The sequence below is a fragment of the Aethalodelphis obliquidens genome, unplaced genomic scaffold (assembly GCF_003676395.1).
Source record: "Aethalodelphis obliquidens isolate GAN/ISIS:26980383/991018 unplaced genomic scaffold, ASM367639v1 scaffold5, whole genome shotgun sequence".
NCBI lineage: Eukaryota > Metazoa > Chordata > Mammalia > Artiodactyla > Delphinidae > Aethalodelphis > Aethalodelphis obliquidens.
In genome coordinates, this window is record NW_020837949.1 from 54,333,535 (window position 1) to 54,358,048 (window position 24,514).

Genomic DNA, 24,514 nt, shown 5'->3' on the forward strand with positions numbered 1-24,514 from the left:
GCCACAGCAGTGAGAGGTCCGCGTACCGCAAAAAAAAAAAAAAAAATACTGGGGGTATCACAATTTTCTGTAACCAGTCTGGTCTTCTGAGCTGTCAAAGAAAATCTCATATTCTTAAATTCTCCTATCCCTCTGGCCTAGCTTTCCGTCAACAGGGACTTGGCAAAACCAAGGGAATCCAGCCTGAATGTTTTTGGCATCCCATTTGCCTTGACAACAGCATATGGAACGAGTCAGAACCTACTTCAGGACTTGTGCTTATTAGCTCTTTAGTCTGTATAGAAACATGCTCATTTGAGGAACTAAACTTTTTGATGAGATTACTAAACTCTGGAAACACTTTACCACCCTGACTGTTTTATCTGTTGTTCAGTTTTGCCTGCTTTGAGGTAGGATAAAACCTTGCAGAGAAAAGGAGTAGAGGTTATTATGGAAATCTGTTATCAGAAATAGTTATTCTATTCATGTGCAGAAAAGTTAGGGACAGTACATGTGTAGGTACGTTTGTGTGTGTATAATCTGTATATTTTAATATGGAATACTTATAAACATTAGTCAATTTATAATACGCCATTGTGTTGTTATAAAAACTGCATGGTAGGAAAAATTGAGTTATTGTAACCATAGTTGAGCTAATTAGAAATTCATCTTCTCACCAGATGCTCTATTAATTTTAACATTTACATATAATACAGTAAAGGGAATACCAAGTGTTTAATAAACTGAGAAAAGTTATGTTCCTAAGTACTACATAAAAATTTAAATAATCAAAACATTAAAATAAATATGGTAGATTCACTGTAAAAATGTTTATTCGCTTTGAGCATCACAGTGATAAATAATACTTTACACTTGTCATTAATGAACATACCCAGATAGAAAGCTATCACAGATTTTTTCTCTTAAAAAAATAGTATCTATAGATTTTGTGTTTTTTAAAGGAATTATGTATTAATTGTAGAAAACTTGGAAAAAAACTCAGAAAAACTTATTAAATTAAAAAACCAGGGCTTCCCTGGTGGCGCGGTGGTTGAGAGTCCGCCTGCCGATGCAGGGGACACGGGTTTGTGCCCCGGTCCGGGAAGATCCCACATGCCGCGGAGCGGCTGGGCCTGTGAGCCATGGCCGCTGAGCCTGCGCGTCCGGAGCCTGTGCTCCACAACAGGAGAGGCCACAACAGTGAGAGGCCCGCGTACCGCAAAAAAAAACAAACAGATAATCTTGTATTCCAGAACTAACCACTAAGGTTATTTAAATATATTTTCCACCAGTCTTTTTTCAGTGCATAAATATTTATGGTTGTGAGGTCAAACTGCATGTAATTTATCACTTAACATTTTATTGTGACCACTTTCCCAATTTTTAAACATTCTTAGAAAACAATTTAATTTATTATATGGTATCTCATCATTTCCACATACCAGATTTATTTAACTGTTCCTTTATAATTATTTTTTATGTGGTTTTCAAGTGAACCTCCTGAATAAGCATTTCTTAGTGAGTGTTTGATAGAACCCTAAAACCAAAAGAAGTTTTGGAAAAACCCTTTGAGAAAAGAGTCATATTCTTATCTTTCAGATTCACCGTACACATTAGAAAAATTAAGGGCACTGAGAAGTCTCACAGTACGGAAACCTGTTTTACTTTTTAAACCATCTTTTCTCAAAGGTATTTGACCTTGGGACTTTTCCATATCACACTTATTTGTAACTCTCAGAACTAAAGTACCATGAGACATTCTTTGGAAAGTCCAGGAGATTTCCAAGCTTCTGCATAGTATCAAATAGTTTATGAATTGTTTGTTTACTCTCCTGGGATACTTTTTTTTAGATTCTTGGTGCTGTATTAGGAAATATAAATGATTTATTGGTTATTAGCATGTATTTGAAACAGGTAGACCACAACAATGCTTTCCCCAACCTTTCTAGTAACCTTGACATTGCATTCGTGATTCTGTATTATAATATCACCTTTGACCTTTTAAAACTGTGAACATTCAAATTTAAATTCCCTTGTTTTATTAATGCCTATTAAACTTCTTTATGTTTCATGTAACCCACAGGTCTTGCAAGAGCAAAATCCGTCCCTAGCCACACATACTCCAATGAAGTGGTTACCTTGTGGTACAGACCTCCAGATGTCCTCCTGGGCTCGACAGAATATTCCACCTGCCTTGACATGTGGTGAGAAATGGAAGCTTTACTCTAGCTAATTTATCTATAGTGCTTGGTCTGGGTCAAGCCTAGACAAACATCCTAACAGTCTGAATGAAGATTAATGGTGCTGGAGTGTTGGCCTGTGTGTGGCAATACCACTGGAGTTTTTGAAAACATAATTGGGAATGTTCCCTAATCAGGGACTCCCTTACAGATGGTGTCTGCTAATGGTTCTTGATGGACAGGGGCAGAGACATTTTTCTAGCTGTCAGTTTGGTGATTTTTCTCCCTAAGGGTCTTAGTTTGTAGATTTATTTTATAACAAGGAAGTGTATATCTCCAAACAGCAGCATAGGTTGGAAGTTGTAGGAGCATGTTTAAATTCACAACAGAAATCAGATAAGTGGTCTGAAAATTTTGCTGTGACTGTAAGGTACTAAATTTGGTACAATATACCCCTGAAAACTGTTGGTACCAATTATCCAAAATGAAATTAAATGATTACTTTTTAAAAATATCAGAGTAAGTTTAATTTCAATAGAGTCACAGTTTTACACAGTGGTTTAGCAAAACTCAAAATTCTATTATAGGAGGCCCAAAGAGTGGCAAGGTTTAATGTGTAATTATTATTAATGATAAACTATGATGAGTTTCCAGTCTAGTGTGATGTAAATCAAATAAGGGAATAACCTTCTTTTTAGCAATCAGAAAGGCTTAATAGTGAATGTTGAAAAGGTCATTTATTAATAGAAAAATCCCTTTTCTAGACTCACAATTGTGTTTAGAGTAAAACAGTTCACATAGCACATGGCTATTTGATAGCATGAATCATCTTCCATGAATGATGATGCCCTACATACAGAATTCAGCTACATGTTCACATAATGTTTATGACCTCAATAAAGCTTCAGCATGTGTCATTTATCTTCTTGCCCTGTACTTACTTCACTGCTCTACCCTAAATAATCTTGACTTTTAGTAAATTAGGCTGTGATGAGGCTTGGCTTCTTCCCTGATATTTTTAATCCAAACTTCCTTCCTCCCTTCCTCCCTTCCTCCCTTCCTCCCTCCCTCCCTCCCTCCCTCTCTCCCTCCCTCTCTCTCTCCCTCTCTCCCTCTCTCCCTCTCTTCCTTCCTTCCTTCCTTTCTTTTTGTCTGCGTTGGGTCTTCGTTGCTGCATGCGGACTTTCTCTAGTTGCAGCGAGCAGGGGCTACTCTTCATTGTGGTGCGCAGGCTTCTCATTGCGGTGGCTTCTTTTGTTGCAGAGCACAGGCTCTAGGCATGTAGGCTTCAGTAGCTGTGGCACGTGGGCTCAGTAGTTGTGACTCACGGGCTCTAGAGCACAGGCTCAGTAGTTGTGGTGCATGGGCTTAGTTGCTCCGTGGTATGTGGGATCTTCTCAGACCAGGGCTTGAACCCATTCTGCCTGCATTGGCAGGCGGAATCTTAACCACTGTGCCACCAGGGAAGCCCTGATCCGAACATTTTATGGAGAGAAAATAATCAAGTTCCTTGTGATGTAGGGTACAGTGTAGATTTACTTAATTTAGATTCCAACAACCCCTTAGGAATGGGATTTGGGCATCTGTAAAGCCACTGAAAATATATGCAACATTTTGTGTACACGTGGATATATTTATTTTTCTGTGGTGTAGATCTGTATGAGTTATAGAGTGTTTTTCTCTACGTTTTGAGAATGGAAATTCTAGATTGTTTTTCAGTGAGGTCAGTTAAGGACTCTGCTAATAGAACATAGTTTGGAAATATTTGTGGCTTGGAGCCAGTTTTGTCTTAGTTGCTTGGCAGTGCAGTTAAGACTCTACCCTCAGAATGAGGAGAAGCTATTTTTTATACACTAGTGGCTAATTTTTCCCAAACCTTTGAAAGTGCTCTTTAAAGTACAGAGAACCGCATGGATTGGGACTTGCTAATATGTCTGTTTGTGATATATAATGTTTGACTTCCAGTCTGTGCCTCTCCACTCGCCCTGCCCTCAACCTTTCTGTGACATGTATGTGCCTGTTGGTGTCCATTCTCTTAAGGAAGAAGGCTTGGTTGCTTTCTGCCAATTTGCTTTAAGCAGAGACATAATGAAGCATAAGAAGAAGATGGTTATTTAAGTGGAAGGGAGGAAAACTGATATAAACTAATAGACCCCAAATGCCCTTTTGTCTGCATGCCAATATTATTCATTGCCAAAAGCAAATAGTAAATGTGTTATGTTGGAGCAGTTTCCCATGCTTATTGGCTCTACATTTCTAAGCCCTAAAATCTGAGTTATGTCTGTGCTATGCCTGTCACTCTGAATCTGATTTCATTCCAAGCCATTTTCTAAAAGCCATTTTGTTATTTTCCTATGAGTCAGGTAAAACGTATGTATTTTTCCAGTTAGAGAAAAGTTCACAGGGCAATGATTTTTGCATAATTAGTGACCTTGATGCTGGGTATTCAAAGATCTAGAAATGGGACTATAATTTAGTCATGGCTCAGCTGCACCAAAGAGAAGTACAAATATTCACCCATAGACAGTAGCAGGGGGGCAGGTGGCAGTGGTTTCAGGCTATTTTTACAGTTCATTTACCATCCTGGGGCAGTGGGGTAGTAACTAAAAACTAACGATCCCTACACAGTGTTACAATTTCCAGTTTTCTGTTTAAATAGCTTCGGGCAATAAACATATTAATGAAGACACTTACTCATTAACATTGGCAGCAAGTGATGGAAGTCAGAGCTCTCCCTGTTATGATTTACTGCTCTAGGTCTCCAGCATGGTGGTGATGTATGAATATAGTGTGTGATTTGAGAACTCATCAAGAAAGATAGCTTTATGATACCTTTGTCTGCCTCTGTGAAGGAGGGTTTAAGCAGAGGAATCAAATTGGACTTTGTGTCATGTATAGCTTCCCTTAATTCTTGGATTTTATAACTCTTTGAAAGTCAAGGCATAGGACATCATCTTTAAGCTTCTAAACCAAAAAGGCTTACCAAGTACTGAAAACCACATTAAGAGAAGTGCAAATGTGAAAAGGAGCTTATCTGTGTAGTTCCTCCCTTGTCAAGGAGTTCTGCTCTAGCTGTCGAGGTCATTGCTCTTAATAAGCCTTATATTCCTTTATAGAAGCTCATAAATATGTTTAGAATGGCATTTGTTTTCTAAAGCAGAAGGTCACTTGGGATTATTTTAAGGGATTAATTTTTAGCATAGTGACTAAATTAATCTGTAGCTAATAAATATCTCATCATCATGGTGCTTTGGGGGGGGCACAATATATAGTGATACCACCTTGTGTCAGTTCCAGTGCTCCCCAACATGGTGTGTAAAGAATGATAGCATGTCAGTCTCTCCCTTTCATCATCTTTTTCAAAGCTAATTAACATATTAACTATGCTTGTCAAAATGTGGGGCAAATCATTTATAAATAAACCTGTCAAATGTAATGAGATTGCATATTAAATCACCCTTTTCTCTATAGCATTTCTGATTTAGGATTAAAATTAATTTATTTAACATTGTAGCAGCTGGGTGGTTAGAAGAAAATTTCCATACCGATCTTGATATATAGAAAAACATCTGCATCAAAATTGATTTTGCATATATCAGAAAAGAAATTGCCTATTTATTGAATATTATAAGGCCATTTAGCATTCATTTTATTAAATAAGCCTAATCACCATACATACTGGCAATATAGAGTTCTGCCATCATCCTTAATGATCTCTCCTGAACCAAGGAAATTTATGTAATAAAATAAAGCTTCCTAAGGACTCAGGCTTGTTTACCAGTGTTTTAAGAGAAAGAACCATAAATTGTCTTAAGCAATAGTAATAATGGTAACAATAATAGATACTTTTACTGAACACAAACTGTATTCTAAGTCCTCTTATGCATTTTAATTACTTACCTACTGTTCTATGATACAGTGAAAGAAAACAAAACCCAGGGAGACTAAATAAGAGAGTAAGGGTCATAGTTAGTAAATAGAGCTGACATTCAAACTCAGAGCTAACCTACTCCAAAGCCCTTTCTCCTTATAACATATTACATAATCTCTTAAGATGATTTATAAGCAGTTGTTTTTTATTTTACTAGTAAAGTGATTCCAAAACACAAGTAAGTAAAATACCTCTTTGAGAATTTAGGTTATGATCTGAGTCACGTTGGATCCTTTGCATATTTCAAACAAAGTAGATGGCTTTCCCTCTCACACAACAGCCTTGCAGACTCCTTTCTCTCCTCACATCAATAGTCTATATTATATAATTTTATTCAGGGTGGAGTTTTTTTGAAATAAACTTAAGACATGAATCATTGGATTGAATACATTTTCATGAGACCAATATCTATACTGGCAAGTATTTTCACAATTTCTAACCATTACTCATTTACCGCTTCTGCTAAAACGAATGTGTCCATTTAAAAAGAATGCTAGTAAAAACTGAGAATTTGAGTTCATGGGCTACATAAAATCATCTATCAACATTATTTACACATTTTCTAATTAATCAGGTCATGAGACCAAGGGGGATTCAGATTAGTCACTCTCAAAAGTAACAACTCTTTAAGAGATCTTGAGAGCTGCTCAAATAATACATGATCCAAATGACTTGCCAGTGTAGCCACTGACAATGCAATGGAACATGACAAAAGAACAGGGATAGTCAGAAGGGTGTCTGGGGGACAAAAGCTGAGCTCCTGGTGGCAGCCGTACTTTCTGAGCCACTCCCACTACTGAAGTCCCTTAAAATTGCGATGACCATAGAGTATATTGTCCATACCAGGATACTTTTTAGAGTTAATAGTAATTCTGCTAGGACAATAGGTGTAAAACAGGGATATAACTGTGACCTGTGGTCCTCTTACTCATAAAGCACTGGAGCAATAATTTGCTAAATACTAGTAGTCAGAAGAGACAATGCATTTGAGTGCTCAATTCACACCAAAGGAGTGCTGGCTACAAACTATTCCTTGTGGAAAACTTCTGTTACATTGCTTTATAACAAATTGTCTCCAAAAGTACAGTTCTATAATATTAGATTATTATGACATTATGGAGTGGCTGCCACAGTGCTGCATTTAGTGATGGCTTTGGAATGCTGAAGGGAACCTGTTCTCTTATCCTATCAGAAGCTTAGCGTGGTTATGGTTATTACATCCCATGTTGTTTATCAGCGTGTGTTTGTGAGAGAGAGTGTATGTGTGTTTTCAATGGATGTGTTTGGTCACTTGTTAATGATGGGCTGGCTGAATCATAACATATAAAATGAGACATTGTATATGTAGTTTTCACTACTAAATATTTTTAAAACAAATAAAAATCCCCCCACTTGTATCAAAGTTGGCAAAGTAATTGGTCACCCACAACTGGTTTTTGGATAATTTTTTTTTTTTTTTTTTTGTTATCCGGGGCCCTCACTTTTTGTGGCCTTTCCCGTTGCGGAGCACAGACTCCGGATGTGCAGGCTCAGTGGCCATGGCTCACAGGCCCAGCCACTCCGCGGCATGTGGGATCTTCCCGAACCGGGGCACGAACCCGTGTCCCCTGCTTCGGCAGGCGGACTCTCAACCACTGCGCCACCAGGGAAGCCCTGGATAATATTTAAATAGCCAATCACAATGACTAAGTTTCATGATACTAAGATAGCCCTTGGTATACTTAGCTGCCTCACTGGTTCATAGCTGCAAGAGATGGATAAATGCGGAAATTCTTTAAGAAATATATGACTCCATAAATGTTGAAAATAGTGTTCTTATTCAGCTTTTGGAACATCAACCAGCCAAGCTAAATATTTTGTATTTCTATTAAAGTATACAATCCAAGGGTGCTATAGAATATATCAAAGAAATAGAAGCTGTTGTATTTGGTTTTAGGGAGATTCACATACTGTCTATGTCTGGAGAATTAGAAATTTTGGCCCAGGATGTTCGCATCTTACGCGTGTGTGTGTGTGCACGTGCGTTTAATTCGGAAATATATGTTAGTACTCCAAGTTTGGAGAGCATTGGATGTTCACTAGTGCCTTTTATGTTTTACAAGTTGTGTGTTTTTTCATGTAGCTATTGATTCTCTGATCAAGGTAACTAACAGTGGTTTGCTGTATAAAGGAGGCCATGTTATCGTAGAAAATACGTTGAAAGCCTAAATTAGGCTCTGCCACTCCTTATCTGTGTGAATTTAGTTGATCAGATCGCTTAACTATCCTTATCTTTAGTTTCCAAATCAGAAAATTTTAATAATTAAACCTATTTCAGATATAACTAGTTACTAATAGCTGCCACAGTAGTAACAATAACAAAAGTAGTAATCTCCTGCTTCACTCATTCTCATCCTCTAATCCTATTTCTCAGAAGTAACTACTACTTTCAACTCTTTTAGGATCTATCTCCACATGTCTTAAATAATTGTTTATATTGCCATCTCTAAGTTACTATTTTAGACATTGCTACTAAGTAGGTGTATAGTAGACAAAGATTTAACTTTCTTCCATCAACCTTCCCCCAACTCCACCTTCATCTCATTCTCCCAACATAGAATCTATATCACATTTTGAAATATTAATATGTAAATATTAATATTATTCATGGTGAAGTCAAGTAGTATTCATGATTATGTATTCTTTCTTGTATAACCTTTGGTTTTTCCTGGACTTTATAATTGTCTCTGCTTTTTATTAGTTTAGTTGTCCTTGTCCCTACTGTTATTTATAGTCATAAAAGATCTGTCGATTATATATGGAAAATATTTTCCAAATGCTCAAACACATCAGCAGATCTGTCAATTCCATTTAATTTTCTTGACATCTCCCTCCCTCAACCTTTTCCTTGAAACTTTCCTCTCTCGGCTCTCTGATGTCTTGCCTTAGCACAGCTGAACATCTGTCATCTTAGGACTTCCGTTTCCCCCCTCTCCTGTTGTTGTAGGTCCTAAGCTAGTTGTTCTCTGTTTCCCTCCAAATCTGTTCTCTACCCTCTTCTTCCCTGCCCTATGTCCTGGATGACTAACCCCTAGGGAATACATCCTCCAAGCTGCCTTGGCTACTGGTTCCCAATCGAGTTCAGGCAATGGAAAAGTATGAGGATTGAATATATTCATCCCTACTTCTTCCCTGCTTTAACCTGTATTTCTCGGAATGGCTAACTACAGCTTCTGTGCGGAAGCACTTTTTCATGGCTCTAGCTGTCAGTAGATTTCCATAACATTTGGCCTTTATGATCCTAGGGCCAATAATGGCTTTTAGGTTTTTTTTTGGGGGGGGGGTGGGTTTGGCTGTGCCACATGGCAACCTGGGTCCTCGGCAGTGAGAGTATGGAGTCCTATCCACTGGACCTCCAGGGAATTCCCGGCTTTTAATTCTAAGGCAAGTAATGACTTCCTGCTGTTGCTAGCCTCTTAGTGTTTCAGTATGTCTTATTAGTTCTGTTACACCTCTGTAAGTAGTAAATTCATCAGAGTCTGTTCTGGGTTGGATTCATTTTCCTTCTGACCTTTACTGATTATAGATTCCTTTTTTCCTGGATTCCTTGTCTTCCTCCTTTAGTTTCCTAAGAAAGAATGTGTTAGAAATACAAGTTTCAAACTCTTAGTTTTCTCAAAATGTCTTTATGCTGCTCCCACACATGATTGATAAACTTTGGTTGAGTATATAATGAGGGTTTTTTTTCCCCTCAGAATTTTGAATGTATTGCTTACTTTCTTTAGAGCTTCTAGTATTGCTACTGAAAAGTCTGATTCCGTTCAGATTTGCAAGCATTTGTGTGCCTCATCATACTTTCTCCCTGGCAAGTATTAGCTTCTTATATCTGTCCCTGGTATTCTGAAATTGCTTGATAATGAGCTTTGATTGTATCTTTTTCTGTTGGTGCCAATTAGATACACAGACCAATTAAACACATTTTTTACTTAATTTCCCTTTTTTCAGCCCTGTGCCTCACTCTGCTCTCACGTTTTATCCTCAATTTGAGGACTTTTGGATTTAATTTCTCCAGAGGATAAACACTCAGTGTCCTGCTGGTGGGTTGGGGTGAGAGATGGTCAGAGAAGGCCTATGGGTCAATTGGTTTGTACAAACATTCAATCCTCCACCCTATTTCCAGTTGTCAGACTCACCTTTACACTTTCTAGAACTTATGTATCCAAGCTGTGTGCCTTTTCTAAGTTGTTGTAGGTAAATACTCAGTCTATAACTTGAGAAGTTGTAGCTGCCTATGGTCTGCCTAGATTGCTACACCTTCATCCACAACTTATGAAAAAAATTCTCTCTCATCTTCTTGTGTGTCCTCATCTATCTATTTTATCCTTGTTTAAAATGTTATTCCTTAACTGACACTTCAGTCACTTTTGGGAGGGAGGGGGAGTTTGTGTACCTTTTACCGAATGTCCTACTCTTGTTGATAATTTAATATTCGTGGCTTTACTTATGGACAGTTGACTGCTAAGGTTCTTGTCCTAGAGAAAATTGTGACTTTGCTTGGCCACAGATTTGAGTTGCAAGTCCTGATGGGTGGGAGCCAATCAACAGCATGGTGCAGGCAGGAGCATCTTGACTGCCAGCTTCTTAGTGTGGTTGTGGAAATTTATAATCCTTACCATTTAACTGTTAATGTAGTGATGACAACTTTATTTATGAAAACAAATGTGAAAAGAAAGCTGAGCACTTTCTGATAAGCTAGTGATGGAAAGGAATAGAATGTGAAATGATAGTTTTTTAAAAGATAAAAATTTTACATGAATTGAAAGAAGTGATTGCAGAAGGTAGTTCTCTGATCAATGGCAATGCGTGAATCCACCATGAGCTTACTATTAAAACAAGCAAAAGCAATCAGTGAAACTCTTTCAACAAATGTTCCAGTCAATATGAAGTTTCTAATCCAATGAAGGTGAAAAAGTAGATTGTTATCTTGCATGCACAGGGAAGATATGATTGAATGACAGTGTGATTGGAGAGAAGCTAGGGGCTTATATAAACATCATTGTTGGTAAAGGGACTTGGGTGTCTACTTCATACTGTTCATTGAAGGATGAAAGTGGGGACCTCTGTGCTATTGTGACGTTTGTGATTTAATTCCTCAGGACACTGCATTATCTAGCATGTACTTTAATTAGGAATCACATTTTCATTTACTGGTATTCTGCTCTATGAATTAATGTAACTTAAATATACTAGTAGCTTTCTTGATTTTAGATACTATATTATGTAATCAATAAACTTAGATATTTGGGGTTTTTCTTGTTTTCCAGTTTTGGTCTTCAAATTGAATGTCCTTAGATTCCTATTGGTAAAGATGACATTGGGCAAAAAAAGAAATAGTACAATAATTGAAAAAGAAAGTCAAACTTAACTAAACTAGCCTATCAGTGGCCAAGAAACAGCCTGCTTTAAATTCCATTAAAATATAAAACAAAACTTAATTATAGTCTGTGACAGGCACTTAGTAATTACTAAGGACAGAATCTGAGTAGCTTCCTGTTTTCCTGTACACATGTGGATTGTTCATCTTTGGTATGGCATTTATATTTCTCTGTATTTCCATGTGAGACAGTAGATTCTAAGAATGAGATACTCACATAATTGCATTTTCTGTAGAGCCTGGCAAGGCATTTCTATTCTTTCTCATTGAAAATTCAGTGGTTCTTCCTTGACAGCTAGCTTTCACCATGTTTGCTTCTGAAGACAGAATATATTCATAGCCTAATGTAGACTCAACAAATTGAAAAACTTTATTATATCAACTATAAAAATTTTCATGTTTGTTATTTTTAATCCTAACATGTTAAATTTAGAAACTGTTTCAGAATTTTAGTAACCCAGTGAAATCAATTCATAATTTTGTTTTATTAGGTTTTATGGCCATTTTATACCCCGACCTCCCAAATCTGAAGATTCTTGGTTATGCTGTTCACACTAGCTGGTTGGTGGTGGCACAGAGGGAAAAAGAACCTCTAGAGACTCAGGGCCAGCCCCCTTCCCACTAAGATCTCCCTTACACAACATGATTATGTTCAGCCATTCATTCATTCATTCAACAACACCCTACAGAATGTCCAGAGGTTCAAGAGTGAAAAAGACCTGGTCCCTGTCCTTCAGCAGCACCCACTAGTGTTACAGCATCACACAACTCCGGGGGCGTCATTCACATTGTAGTCTGTATGCATTGTCTAATCTATACAGCCACATTCCAGGGCAAGCCCTTGAGTGTATTCCAAGAAGGCCGCAGACTTCACCAAAAAATGGACAATGAGGATTTACGGTGGGAAGGTTTTTGCCTTCAGGTCTTCCATGTGTTATCTAAGAGGGTTGTCATAGCAGATGGGTGTCAAACATTTCCCTGTCAAGTATCATCCATCTAGTCGTATACCTTAGTGGTGTTCATTCCAGCATTCTTAACCACAGACCATCTAAGTACAGCTATGCCATTTGATGACTGGAACTAAATGTATCAATTTACCACTCTGTAAACTGAAGTTCAGAATTCTTCTTTCAGGAGAGTAATTTACATGATTTCAGCAGTGATTTGTCTTTGTGATATGCTAGATATGTTTCTCTAAAAAGATTGCTTGAATGTGTCATTTGCTCTGATCTTTAAGATAATTACCCATAAACGATTTTTTCCTAATTCCCCACATTATTGCAGGACGATTAATAAATTTGCAGGGAGGAATCTTATAATATGACTTCCTTGTTTTGCATCAGCTGTCATATAAACAGAAATTAAAGATGTGCAAAGCTTATTAATTTGTTTTTTCCTGTCCTGCCTGGTCTGCAGTTATTCCTTGGAGAAGTGCTTTCTGTGGTAGCATTTTAAATGACTAACCGAATGGAACCTCTCTCTTCCTTTGTTGTTCCATAGTGCAAGAAATAATATTTCTCGGCTATTCAATGCAATATGTTGAGTTTTATATTTTTTCCTTATTGTAGTCCTCAGTAAGGGCCTTTCCTATTTAAATTTTTGTATCAATTGTTAATGGTTTCTGGATGTTCCTGTCTGAATATTCCCAGGTATCTATATAATATGTGGCTGTTACTTTTATTTATTTATTTATTTATTTATTGGCTGCGTTGGGTGTTCGTTGCTGCGCACGAGCTTTCTCTAGTTATGGCAAGTGGGGGCTACTCTTCTTTGTGGTGTGTGGGCTTCTCATTGCGGTGGCTTCTCTTGTTGAGGAGCACGGGCTCTAGAGCATACGGGCTTCAGTAGTTGCAGCGCATGGGCTCAGTAGTTGTGGTTTGCAGGCTCAGTAGTTGTGGTGCACGGGCTTAGTTGCTCCGTGGCATGTGGGATCTTCCTGGACCAGGGATCGAACCCGTGTCCCCTGCATTGGCAGGCGGATTCTTAACCACTGTGCCACCAGGGAAGTCTGTGTGGCTGTTATTTTAAGACTTTATCTCTGGGGTTTTCATTATCTATGGAAGTCTGTTTTAAATTTTCAAGCATCTTTAAACACCCATCCTTCTTTCAGTACACTATCAATGGTGATAGACTTCAGTCTTTAGGGATAGTTTTATTGGTTTTTTTCTGCCCAAACCTTAATTTTATAGACTTTCTTTTGATATTTTTATCCTTGTTAGCATTTGTGTCACAAGGAATGAGAACGAATTTGCCATATCCGTTTCTGCTTTTTTAATCTGACCAGACTGATCAAATAAAGACGCGTCATTCTAACTGGGGAGGCGGCATGGCATAACGAAGGCTCACTGGCCCAGGATTCTGAGTCACAGCTTCAGGTTCTGAGGCTGACATTTAAACATGTAATATGGTTTCTTTACATGTAAAAATCAAGGCATTGTCTTAGGCACTCTCTAAAGTCCCTCTATCTCTAAATTTTAACAATCGAGTAAATTGTACTGCTGAACCAGAGGTTTCCATGGAGACCATTGGAATTCCTTCAGAGTGACATAAATGAAGTTAGGGTTTAGATATTTTGATGTCATGACTGAACTGATTTTTTCTAGTGTTTAATTTTATATGATGATATTAGTTCTAAATCAAATTCCTTTCTCTACTTCAGTTTCTTGTGTACACTCCTCAGAATAGTTTGTATAATTCATTCATTCATTCTTTTATTTGAAAGATATTTATTGAACACCTATTTTGTACCAGGTGCCAGGTTAGGTCCTGGGGCTTATAAAGATGAGAAAGATCCTTCCATGCCTTCAAGATCAGAAGGAAAAACAGTGTAATAAGCTGTAACACAGATACACAGTCAGTACAGTGGTGGCTCAGAGGGGAAGGTGATAAATTTATCCTTGGTGGATAGTTGAGGATAGGGTGGGGGGGGGGTGGTCACGGAAGGTGTCACCAAGTGGTAATTAGTTGGCCCGACTCGTCAGAGCCATCTTTCAAAGTTAACAAAGCTAGAGTTGAGGATACATTGGCCAGGCCATGGACAAAAGTACCCCACCAAGGGGTGAAACAACTGATATTTGTGGGTAGGGAAGAGGGACAGAGTTTAAGAACAGGTAGAGAAAAAGGAAAAAATGGAGAGTGGGGGAAAGTGGTTGGAAGCCAGAATGGAGAAATATTTAGGAATAGTTACGATGTGACAACTCGATTGAATGAGAGTGATAGGGGAAGGGCAAGGGTTTCAGATGATTCCTGGATTTCTGGCTCAGGTAACTGCACCAGAAACCAAAAATACAGCTTTGCAATGTGATTTAAAAAAAAAAATATATATATATATACACACACACACACACACATATATATATACATATTTTAAGTATACATTTTTATATTATATATTTATGCATAAATATATATAAAGTATATATGTACACACATGCACATACACTAAAATATATATGTACCAAAATATATGTATACTGAAATATATACACTAAAATATATCAACATAGATATCTGCATATTAAAATGTATGAGCAAGAGTTATCATTGTAACTTAATGAGCATTGTTGCCAGTTGGTACTTTAAGGTGGTTAGGCTTCTAGATCTTTCTGGTCAGTGTTATTTCAGATGTGGATGCTGGTAAGGGGCTCCCTCTCACTGCCTGGTCCCTCCTCTCCAGTCAGCAGCGGGCCACCCTGGGCCTTAGCTTTATGGAACTACATTAGGTTCCTGTACTTCATTCTTTGCTTTTGTTTAGGTTTTGTTCTGACATGCCTCATTTGTAAGTACAATTCTTAGAGATACAATTCTGTTTCATAGTTTGAAAAATAAATGTTAACGTATCGCCATATATAAAAAGTTTATTGTTTTGAACTGAATGTTCTCTGAGATGGGCTTTCACCCACAGTCTAGTGTTTGGATTGGTTTTGTTTTCATTCCTTGAGAGCTGCGTGCTCCATAGAAGTATCTGACTAAGATATATTGTGCCTATCTGTGCCTAATGAAGCACTAACCACAGTAAATGGTGAGTGACAGTTGAATCAGTTCAGTCCCTTCAGTAGCTACCAAGGACATGTGAAATGTAATTTTTTAATCTTTCACTTTCCAAATACTACAGATGCCAAAATGAAAAGATCACGTTTGTTATGTGTAATACATTTTCATACAAGTTTAACAAAAAAAACCCACTTTTTAAAAAACTTTGATCTTTTAGAAGCTAAACTAGGGGAAAAAAACCCTCTTTGTTCTATTTTACAAATATATATATATTTCAACAGAGAAAAGATAAATAAATGTCCACCTTGTGCATCAAATTGCACTATCTTTAATTACATAATGATGTATATCAGTGAAGCATGGCTAAATAAAATTACCTATTAGGTTAATTAACATGAAACCTTTCTGAGTTAGTGTTGCATCCCTATGTGTTAAATTCAGATTGTGTTTAGCATTTAATCTAACTTATTTTATTAGTCTCCTGTTTCTTTGTGGTTCCCTTGGATGGAGCCTGAATACATATTTAGAGAATTAATCTGAGTTATAAAACTGCTTTCAACACAGACTTAACCTAGATTCCTTTAGATTCTTGCTCTTCAGTTTCTGGTCTTCTGAACAGCAATATCGGCATTGCTGAGATGGTTGTTAAAAATGCAAGATCTCAGGCTTCAACCCAGACCTAGGTGACTAGAATCTGCATTCTGACAAGATCCCCATGTGATTGGTGTATACATTAAAAGGTGAGAAACACTACTTCAGATGCCTTTTTTCAATGAACACATAGGCTTTGAGGAGATTTCTGGTGCCATCATAGTGCTGAAGAAGAGAAAGGCAAAAGTACTGACTTGTGGCGAGTTATGGTTCTGTTCATCTGCTGCCCTCCTGTCAGATGCAGCCCGACACTGGCTTTATCTGCAGCCCTCTTTCCAAATGTTTTGACAGTGCAGATGGTTCTGAATGGCTCTAAATGATAACTTGATTGAAGCCTCATAACTTTCAATTAGGGAAGTCTGCAGGAGATGGGGCTGGTCTCCCTCATGGTCATACTGTGAGCTGGGTGGATCGCTGTCCCCTCTGCACCCTCTCCAGTGCATGGGCTGTGCTGTGTCGTGATCCCTCCCGGTCTCTGTGGCTAAATGCTGCCACTTGAGGGTGAAACTGTTACTCTCTGCCGAAAGCTCTCTATCCTAAGGAATCTCAAGCCTTTGCTAATAAATGGATGAAATTGGAAGCTAAAATTTAGGAGGTTTTTTTTTTCTTTTTGAGATTTTAATCGCACCATATTTTAAAATATTAAAGTCTTTCTACATTATCTATTGAGGTTCAACCAAACTGTTGCCCTGAGACTTAGGGAAGAAGGAGAGCAATGTTTTATTTTTTGATGACCAAAATAAGGTTCATGTCAAGTAGATAAATAATAACCTCTAGGTTCTGTTTTGTACTTCTTCATGTGGGTTAATTGCTTATTGGGTTATTTAGCATCTTGTAACAATGTTTTTTGGGAAAATTGAGTATACTCCACTTGCAATGTCATGTGTCAAATGCAGGTATTATTTGAATATGGGAGGTAATGGATCTAATTAATACCTATTTTAGTTGAAAGATGTAAAGTTATCTTGCACCATATCATCCCAACAGGACTTTAATAATCAGATGCATTACACTGCATCTGAGCTGGGGACTGTAGTGACCAACTCTGTTTGATTCAGGTCGGGGAGGGCTGCTGTATTGCAAAAACCTCTCTGATTCATTTAAACTGTATCTTTAAAAGTGAAAGACCAAATTCTTGTTCTGAGAAAGATGATAGTGCCCATTATATTTACAAGTAAATAAATTACAGTTGGAGGAAGTCATATGAGAAGTATGGAGTTAGGGGACCTAAGCTAGTGGTTGATCAGGAAACCTTCCCAAGGAAGTGACATTAAACTTGATGTTTCCTACTCTGATGGAGAGAAGTTCTTGCCCCCTCCTTGGGAATTTTCTTTTTTCTCTCTGCATTCCACTCTCCTCACCATTGCCCCAAATTTAGTAGTTTAGATAAATGTTTTCATTTTGAATTCTTTTGCCATAGAGCTTGTACATCAGTTTTCAAATACCTTCATATCTAGCTTACTTAATCTTTAATTAGTTTGCTGCCCAAGTTATTTAAGATCGAACTTTGACATTTCGCATTCTAGCCTGCAGTTCTAGACAGCTCGTGTTGATTCCAAGAAAAAGTTTATAAAAACGTACACAGGTTCTTTTTTTCTCATATAGGGAAAACTCAAAATGCCATGGCTCTTCCACTTAAAATGACTGATTCTATATATGGTCCCAAGGAGATGGCTGCCTTCCTTCATTTCGCCTTTTTTAAAATAAACTTTTAATTTTAGAGGAGTTTTATATTTATAGAAAACTTGCAAAGACAGGAGTTCCTACATACTCCTCACCTGGTTTCCCTATTGATAATATCTTACATTACTATGGTACATTTGTCACAACTAAGAAACCCACGATGGTACATTACTATTAATCAAACTTTATTTTTATTTCACTAGTTTCTCCTAATTTCCTTTTCCTGTTTTAGGATCCCGTTTAGGATACCACATTACATGTAGTTGCCATGTGTCCTTAGCCTCCTCTGGGTTATGATAGTTTCTCAGACTTCCCTGTTTTTCTTAACCTTGACAGTTCTGAGGTGTATTAGTCAGGTATTTTGTAGAACGTCCCTCAGTTTGGGTTTGGCTCATGTTTTGGGAAGGAAGACCATAGAGGTGAAGTGACATGAGTCTCATCACATCATGTCAAGACTCTATGCTATCAACATGACTTATCATTGATGATGTTAACCTTGAACACATGGTTAAGGTACTGTTTTTCTGGTTCCTCCATTATAATGTTACTCTCCATCCCCCACCTGACTCTTTGGAAACAGGTCACTAAGCTCAGCTGTCACTCTGGTGGCTTTACAACTAGTGGTTGTAATTGCTTCTGCCCTCAAAGCTAGTAAAACAACTGGGTTCTCCACGGTTATGTCCAACTTTATTCACCACGAATATTGGGATATAGACAAAAATCGAGAACTTCTAGCCTAGGAATAAGACACAAACCTCTTAGAGTAGAATATGGTCTATGGCTCTCTTTTTAACTTTTTCTTCCATTTTCCATGCAGAGCCATAACACTAGCACTTGGCTCTCTCAATATTCCTCAGTTATCAGCTCCTGTTTTCTCTACCTGGAATGCACGGGTCCCATTCCTGGCTCCATCACCTCATTATCCAATATCGTGGGAATTGTGTAGAATGTTTTAGAATTATTGTGTTTATAGCATACATACTTGAGAGACACGTGATAGACGTTTTGCCCAAATTGACAACAGTCCTAAACGTTTACATGACTGTACCAATAATAAGTGAAGATGGGAGAAAAAAAACACACACACACTTTTTCCATACTATCAGGAAAAGATAAAAGTTATCATTATGCTAGAGGAATGACTAAATTATCTCTGTGTTCTCTTTATAGAAAAATATATTATAGAATTATCATAGAATAGGTAATTGAACATTATACAGCCAAAACTGTAAAAAGAAAAGTATTAGGGAGGTGTGTCAGATAGTTCATAAGTATGTTATATTATTTTTCCAAGTTATGTATTATTGCCATATTCGTTAGCCTTAAAAAATTTATGGTTTCTATTATGTTTTCTCACCCTAAATTCACTTTTGTACCTAATTTTTTTATTCATAATGAGAACTCCCAAATTGTATGACCTTCGGGACTAAAAAAATTATCTGTCTCTGCTCATAATGACAAAGCGTTATCAATTCTGCCTAAAATCTTGATTTGAATTATAATGAAAAAAATATTTACACAGCTGTGGCATAAATTAAATTAGGAAATTTTGAGCTCAAAAGAATTAAACATGTGTGAGCATGGGTGGGTGTTTTATATATTACCTTGCCTGGTAAGTAATCCTAAAATGAGACTTTGAACACACTGCATCCTGTGACACCTTTAATTGTAAGCTTTTGTGACCAGTTCTTTTTCTTGAAAAATTTAGTCTAAGCACTTGATAATTACACAGTGATTCAAATTCCCAATAGAAACAAATTAAAGGAGACATTTATTTTATTTATACATAAATTTTATTTCCTGAAATAAAATTATATATCATAAGTATAGAGCTTACATGGATGAATTCTTTCTCAGTAAACCACTCAGGGCAGTCAACTTAATCCATCGAGAGAGGTAACACAGGGTTAATGGAGGGTAGCAAAAGAAAAGCGGGGGGGGGAAGAAAAGCAGGCAATACTCCCTCCATATTAAATTGAATGGCTTTTTATTGCTGTTTAGCAATAAAGAAGCTCCAGTAATAAAGTATTCTGCTATGTTAAGATGTTGATATGTTTTATACTTCTACTTTTTTATTTTTTGTGCTTTCTATCTCTTTTTGTAAATCCTTTAAATATAATTCTCTCAGCTTCATTAGTATACCCTCAAGCATCTTTGAAAAATGACAGCATAGGAAACATCCATGAGAAATGAAAGTCCAAATCCCTTAGCCAGCTAAGCAGATAAGTGCCTATAGAAATGCTGTATCACCTCATTCCAACTGAGTAGAATTGCAGCATAGATTTATCTTTTGTTTTAAGTATCATATTATGGAGATGTTATGGACCAAGCACAAGTAGTGGTAAAAGAATTTCCATAAGTGGTTCTGACAGTGTAAAGGTTACCTCACCAGCCAGCTTAGCAGATACACCATGGGGGTGGATGTGGGTTCTGCTGAGGGTCTTCACGCTCAGAGTTGCAGCTTGTGGTGGGAAAGACTAAGGCCGATAGGTGGAGAATAGAGGGTTTATTCTGAATAGAGAAAAGGAAGGTGCCAGTAGCTATTAAAGATTCAAGATATTTTATGTAAACTGAAATAATAAAACAATAGAAATGTAGATCAGTAGTCTTAGAAAAGAATTCTTGGTATAAAAAATGTAAAAACCCATCAAATTGAAATTTTAGATCTAACTGGATGTCTGAAGCCCCAATATCTGTAAGAATATCATTGCATTTTAATACACAAATAAAATAAATAAGTACACAAGTAAAATACATACATAAATACACAAATAAATAAATACACAAATAAAATAGTTCTTGTCTCTCAAATCTTTTTAACGTTTTATTATTATTATTACTATTATTATTTTTTATATATTTTTTAAAGTGTACTTGATGTACAATATTGTTTTACAGATATACAACATAGTGATTTAGTATTTTTATATATTATACTCCATTACAAAATAATGGCTATATGTCCCTTTGTTGTACAATATATCTTTGTTTCTAGTTTATTTTATACATTGTAGTTTGTGTCTCTTAATCCCATACCATTATCCTGCCTCTCCCCCACTTCCCTCTCCACACTGGAAAACACTAGTTTGTTCTCTGTGTCTGTGAGTCTGTTTCTGTTTTGTTATATACATTTATTTGCTTTATTTTTTAGATTCCACACATATGTGATAACATAGGGTATTTGTTTTTCTCTGACTTATTTCACTAAGCATAATACCCATTATGCTTAGTGATCCATCCATGTTGTTGCAAATGGCAGAATTTCATTCTTTATATGGTTATTTCATAGTATGTGTACATACATACTGTGAAATATATATATATCCCTTTTATCCATTCATCTGTTGACAGACACTTAGGTTGCTTCCATATCTTGGCTATTGTAAATAATGCTGCTATAAACATTGAGTGCATGTATCTTTTCCAATAAGAGTTTTTGTTTTCTTCAGATATATACCTGGGAATGGAATTGTTGGATCATAGGGTAGTTCTATTTTTAGTGTTTTGAGGAACTTCCATAATGTTTTCCATAGTGACTGCACCAATTTACATTTTCACCAACAGTGCGCTAGGTTCTCTTTTTTCCACATCCTCACCAACATTTGTTGTTTGTAGACTTTTCAATGATAGGCACTCTGACAGGTGTGAGGTGATATCTCATTGTGGTTTTCATTTGCATTTCTCTGATGATTAGTGATGTTGAACATCTTTTCATGTGCCTGTTGGTAATCTGTATATCTTCTTTGGAAAAATGTCTATTCAGCTCTTCTGCCAGTTTTTAACCAGGTTGTTTGGGGTTTTTTTGATATTGAGTTGTATGAGCTGTTTATGTATTTTGGATATTAACCCCATATCAGTCATATCATTTGCAAATATTTTCTCCCATTCCATAGTTGCCTTTTTGTTTTGTTGATTTTCTTTGCTGTGCAAAAGCTTTTAACTTTAATTAGGCCCCATTTGTTTATTTTTATTTCTGTTTACTTTCCCTGAGAAGTCTGATCCAAAAAAAATTGCTATAATTTATGTTAAAGAGTATTGTGCTTATGTTCCCTTCTAGGAGTTTCATGGTTTCAGGTTTTACATTTAGGTCTTTAAACCATTTCGAGGTGTATTCTTTTGTTTTCGTATACGGTTCTAATTTCCTTCTTTTACATGCAGCTGTCCACTTATTGAAGAGACTGTCTTTTTCTCTATTGTATATTCTTGCCTCCTTTGTCATAGATTATTTCAAACTGAGGCTCCAGTTCTTTAATAACCTTGGTTTCAGTCAATTTGGTCAAAAACAGTGAAATTAAAGCATGTGATAGATATTCTGGCGAAGATGCAAATGTATTAATATTAGTCAGGAAGGATATCTTTAAATATATTTTTAAAGAAAATGAATTTTTCCTCATTAACCACTCATTTATAAAGATTCAAAATACGAAAAAAAAAAAAAAAAAGACCCCACTGTAAGTGCATGGGTTTATTTCTGGACTCTCTATTCAGTTCCATTGATCTAGTGTCTGTTTTTGTGCCAGTACCATGCTGCTTTGATTACTGTAGCTTTATAGTATAGTCTTATATCAGGGAGCTTTGTTATTTTTTTCTCCTTTTCAATTTTTTGGAATAGTTTGAGAAGAATATATATTAGCTCTTCTTTATACGTTTGGTAGAATTCTCCTGTGAAGCTATCCAGTCCTGGAGTTTTGTTTGCTGGGAGTTTGTTTTATTTTTTAATTACAAATTCATTTTCACTACTAGTGATCTGTTCAGATTCTCTCTTTTTTGGTTCAGTCTTGGAAGCTTGTATGTTCCTAGAAATTTGTTCATTTCTTCTATGTTGTCCAATTTGTTGGCATATGACTGTAATATTCTCTTATTATTTTTTTGTATCTCTGTGATATCAGTTGTTATTTCTCCTCTTTTATTTCTTATTTTGCTTATTTGGATCCTCTCTCTTTTTTTCTTGATGAGCCTTTCTAAAGGTTTATCAATTTTATTTATCTTTTCAAAAAACCAGCTCTTGGCTTCATTGATCTTCTCTATTGTGTGTTGTGTTTCTATTTTATTTCCTCTCTGATCTTTATTATTTCCTTCCTTCTGCTGACTCTAGGCTTTGTATGTTCTTCTTTTCTAATTCTTTAGATGGTAGGTTAGGTGGTTTATTTGAGATTTTTCTTTTATTTCTTGAGTTAGACCAGTATCACTATAAACTTCCCTCTTAGAACTGCTTTTGCTGCATCCCATAGATTTTGGAAAGTTGTGTTTTTATTTTCATTTGTCTTGAGGTATTTTCTGATTTTCTCTTTGATTTCTTCATTGACCCATTGGTTTTTAGTAGCATGTTATTTAATCTCCATGTGTTTGTGTTTTTTTCACTTTTCTCCCTATTATTGATTTCTAGTTTCATACTGCAGTCAGAAAAAATGTTTTATGTAATTCCCTTAAAATTGTTGAGACTTGTTTTATGGCCTAGCATGTGATCTGTCCTGGAGAATAGTCCATGTGCACTTGAAAATAATGTGTATTCTGCTGGTTTCAGTTGTAATGTCCTGTAGATATCTATTAAGTTCAACTTGTCTAATGTGTCACTTAGGACCACTGTTTCCTTATTGATTTTCTGTCTAGATGATGATCTGTCCATTGATGTAAGTGGGGTCTAAAAGTCCCCTACTAATATTGTATTACTGTCAATTTCTCCATTTATGTCTGTTAATATTTGCTTTATATATTTAGGTGGTCCTGTATTAGGTGCATATATGTGAACAAGTGTTATAAACTCCTCTTTCATTGATCCTTTTATCATTATATAATGCCCTTCTTTGTATTTCATTTTAGCCTTTGTTAAAGGCTAAAGTTTATTTTGTCTCATATGAGTATTACTACCCCTGCTTTCTTGTCATTTCTGTTTGTATGAAATATCTTTTTCCATCCCCTTACTTTCAGTCTGTGTGTGTCTTTAGCTCTGAAGTGAGTCTCTTGGAAGCAGCATATAGATGGGTCTTGCTATTTTATCCAGTTAGCCACACTATGTCTTTTGATCAAAGCACTTAATCCATTGACATTTAAAGTGATTATTGATAGATACGTACTTATTGCCATTTTGTTACTTGTTTTTTTGGTTGTTTATGTAGTTCTTCTCTGTTCTTTTTTTCTTCTTTTAGTTTCTTCCTGGTAGTTTGATGATTCTCTTTAGTGGAATGCCTATGTTCCTTTCTCTCTATTTTTCATGTATCTGTTGTAGGTTTTGGTTTGTGATTGCCATAGAGTTCATATATGTTGATCTATAACTATATCTGCTTGCTTTTTTTTTGAAGGATCTTGCCATGGAAATGCAAATGTTATTTTTTTAATTAATTTATTTTTAAAAAATTTTGGGCTGCGTTGGGTCTTTGTTGCTGTGCACGGGCTTTATCTAGTTGCACTGAGCGGGAGCTACTCTTTGTTGCGGTGCATGGGCTTCTCATTGTGGTGAGTTCTCTTGTTGCGTAGTACGGGCTCTAGGCATGCAGGCTTCAGTAGTTGTGGCACATGGGCTTAGTTGCTCCATGGCATGTGGATCTTCCCGGACCAGGGCTCAAACCCATGTCCCCTGCATTGGCAGGTGGATTCTTAACCACTGGACCACCAGAGAAGTCCCTATCTACTTGTTTTAAACTGGTAGTCATTTAAGTTCAAACACCTTTCAAAAGATCTACAACT

General features: G+C 36.6%; 1 protein-coding gene across 5 annotated transcripts in view; it reads left to right on the forward strand.

The window, feature by feature from the left end:
- CDK14 (cyclin dependent kinase 14) overlaps positions 1-24,514 on the forward strand; it is a 704,276-nt gene that overhangs the window by 474,373 nt on the left and 205,389 nt on the right. For all 5 annotated transcript variants that reach the window (XM_027102392.1, XM_027102393.1, XM_027102395.1 and 2 more), the window contains one exon: positions 2,063-2,183. In XM_027102392.1, coding sequence (XP_026958193.1) covers positions 2,063-2,183 — 121 coding nt within the window. The remainder of the gene's footprint in view (positions 1-2,062; positions 2,184-24,514) is intronic.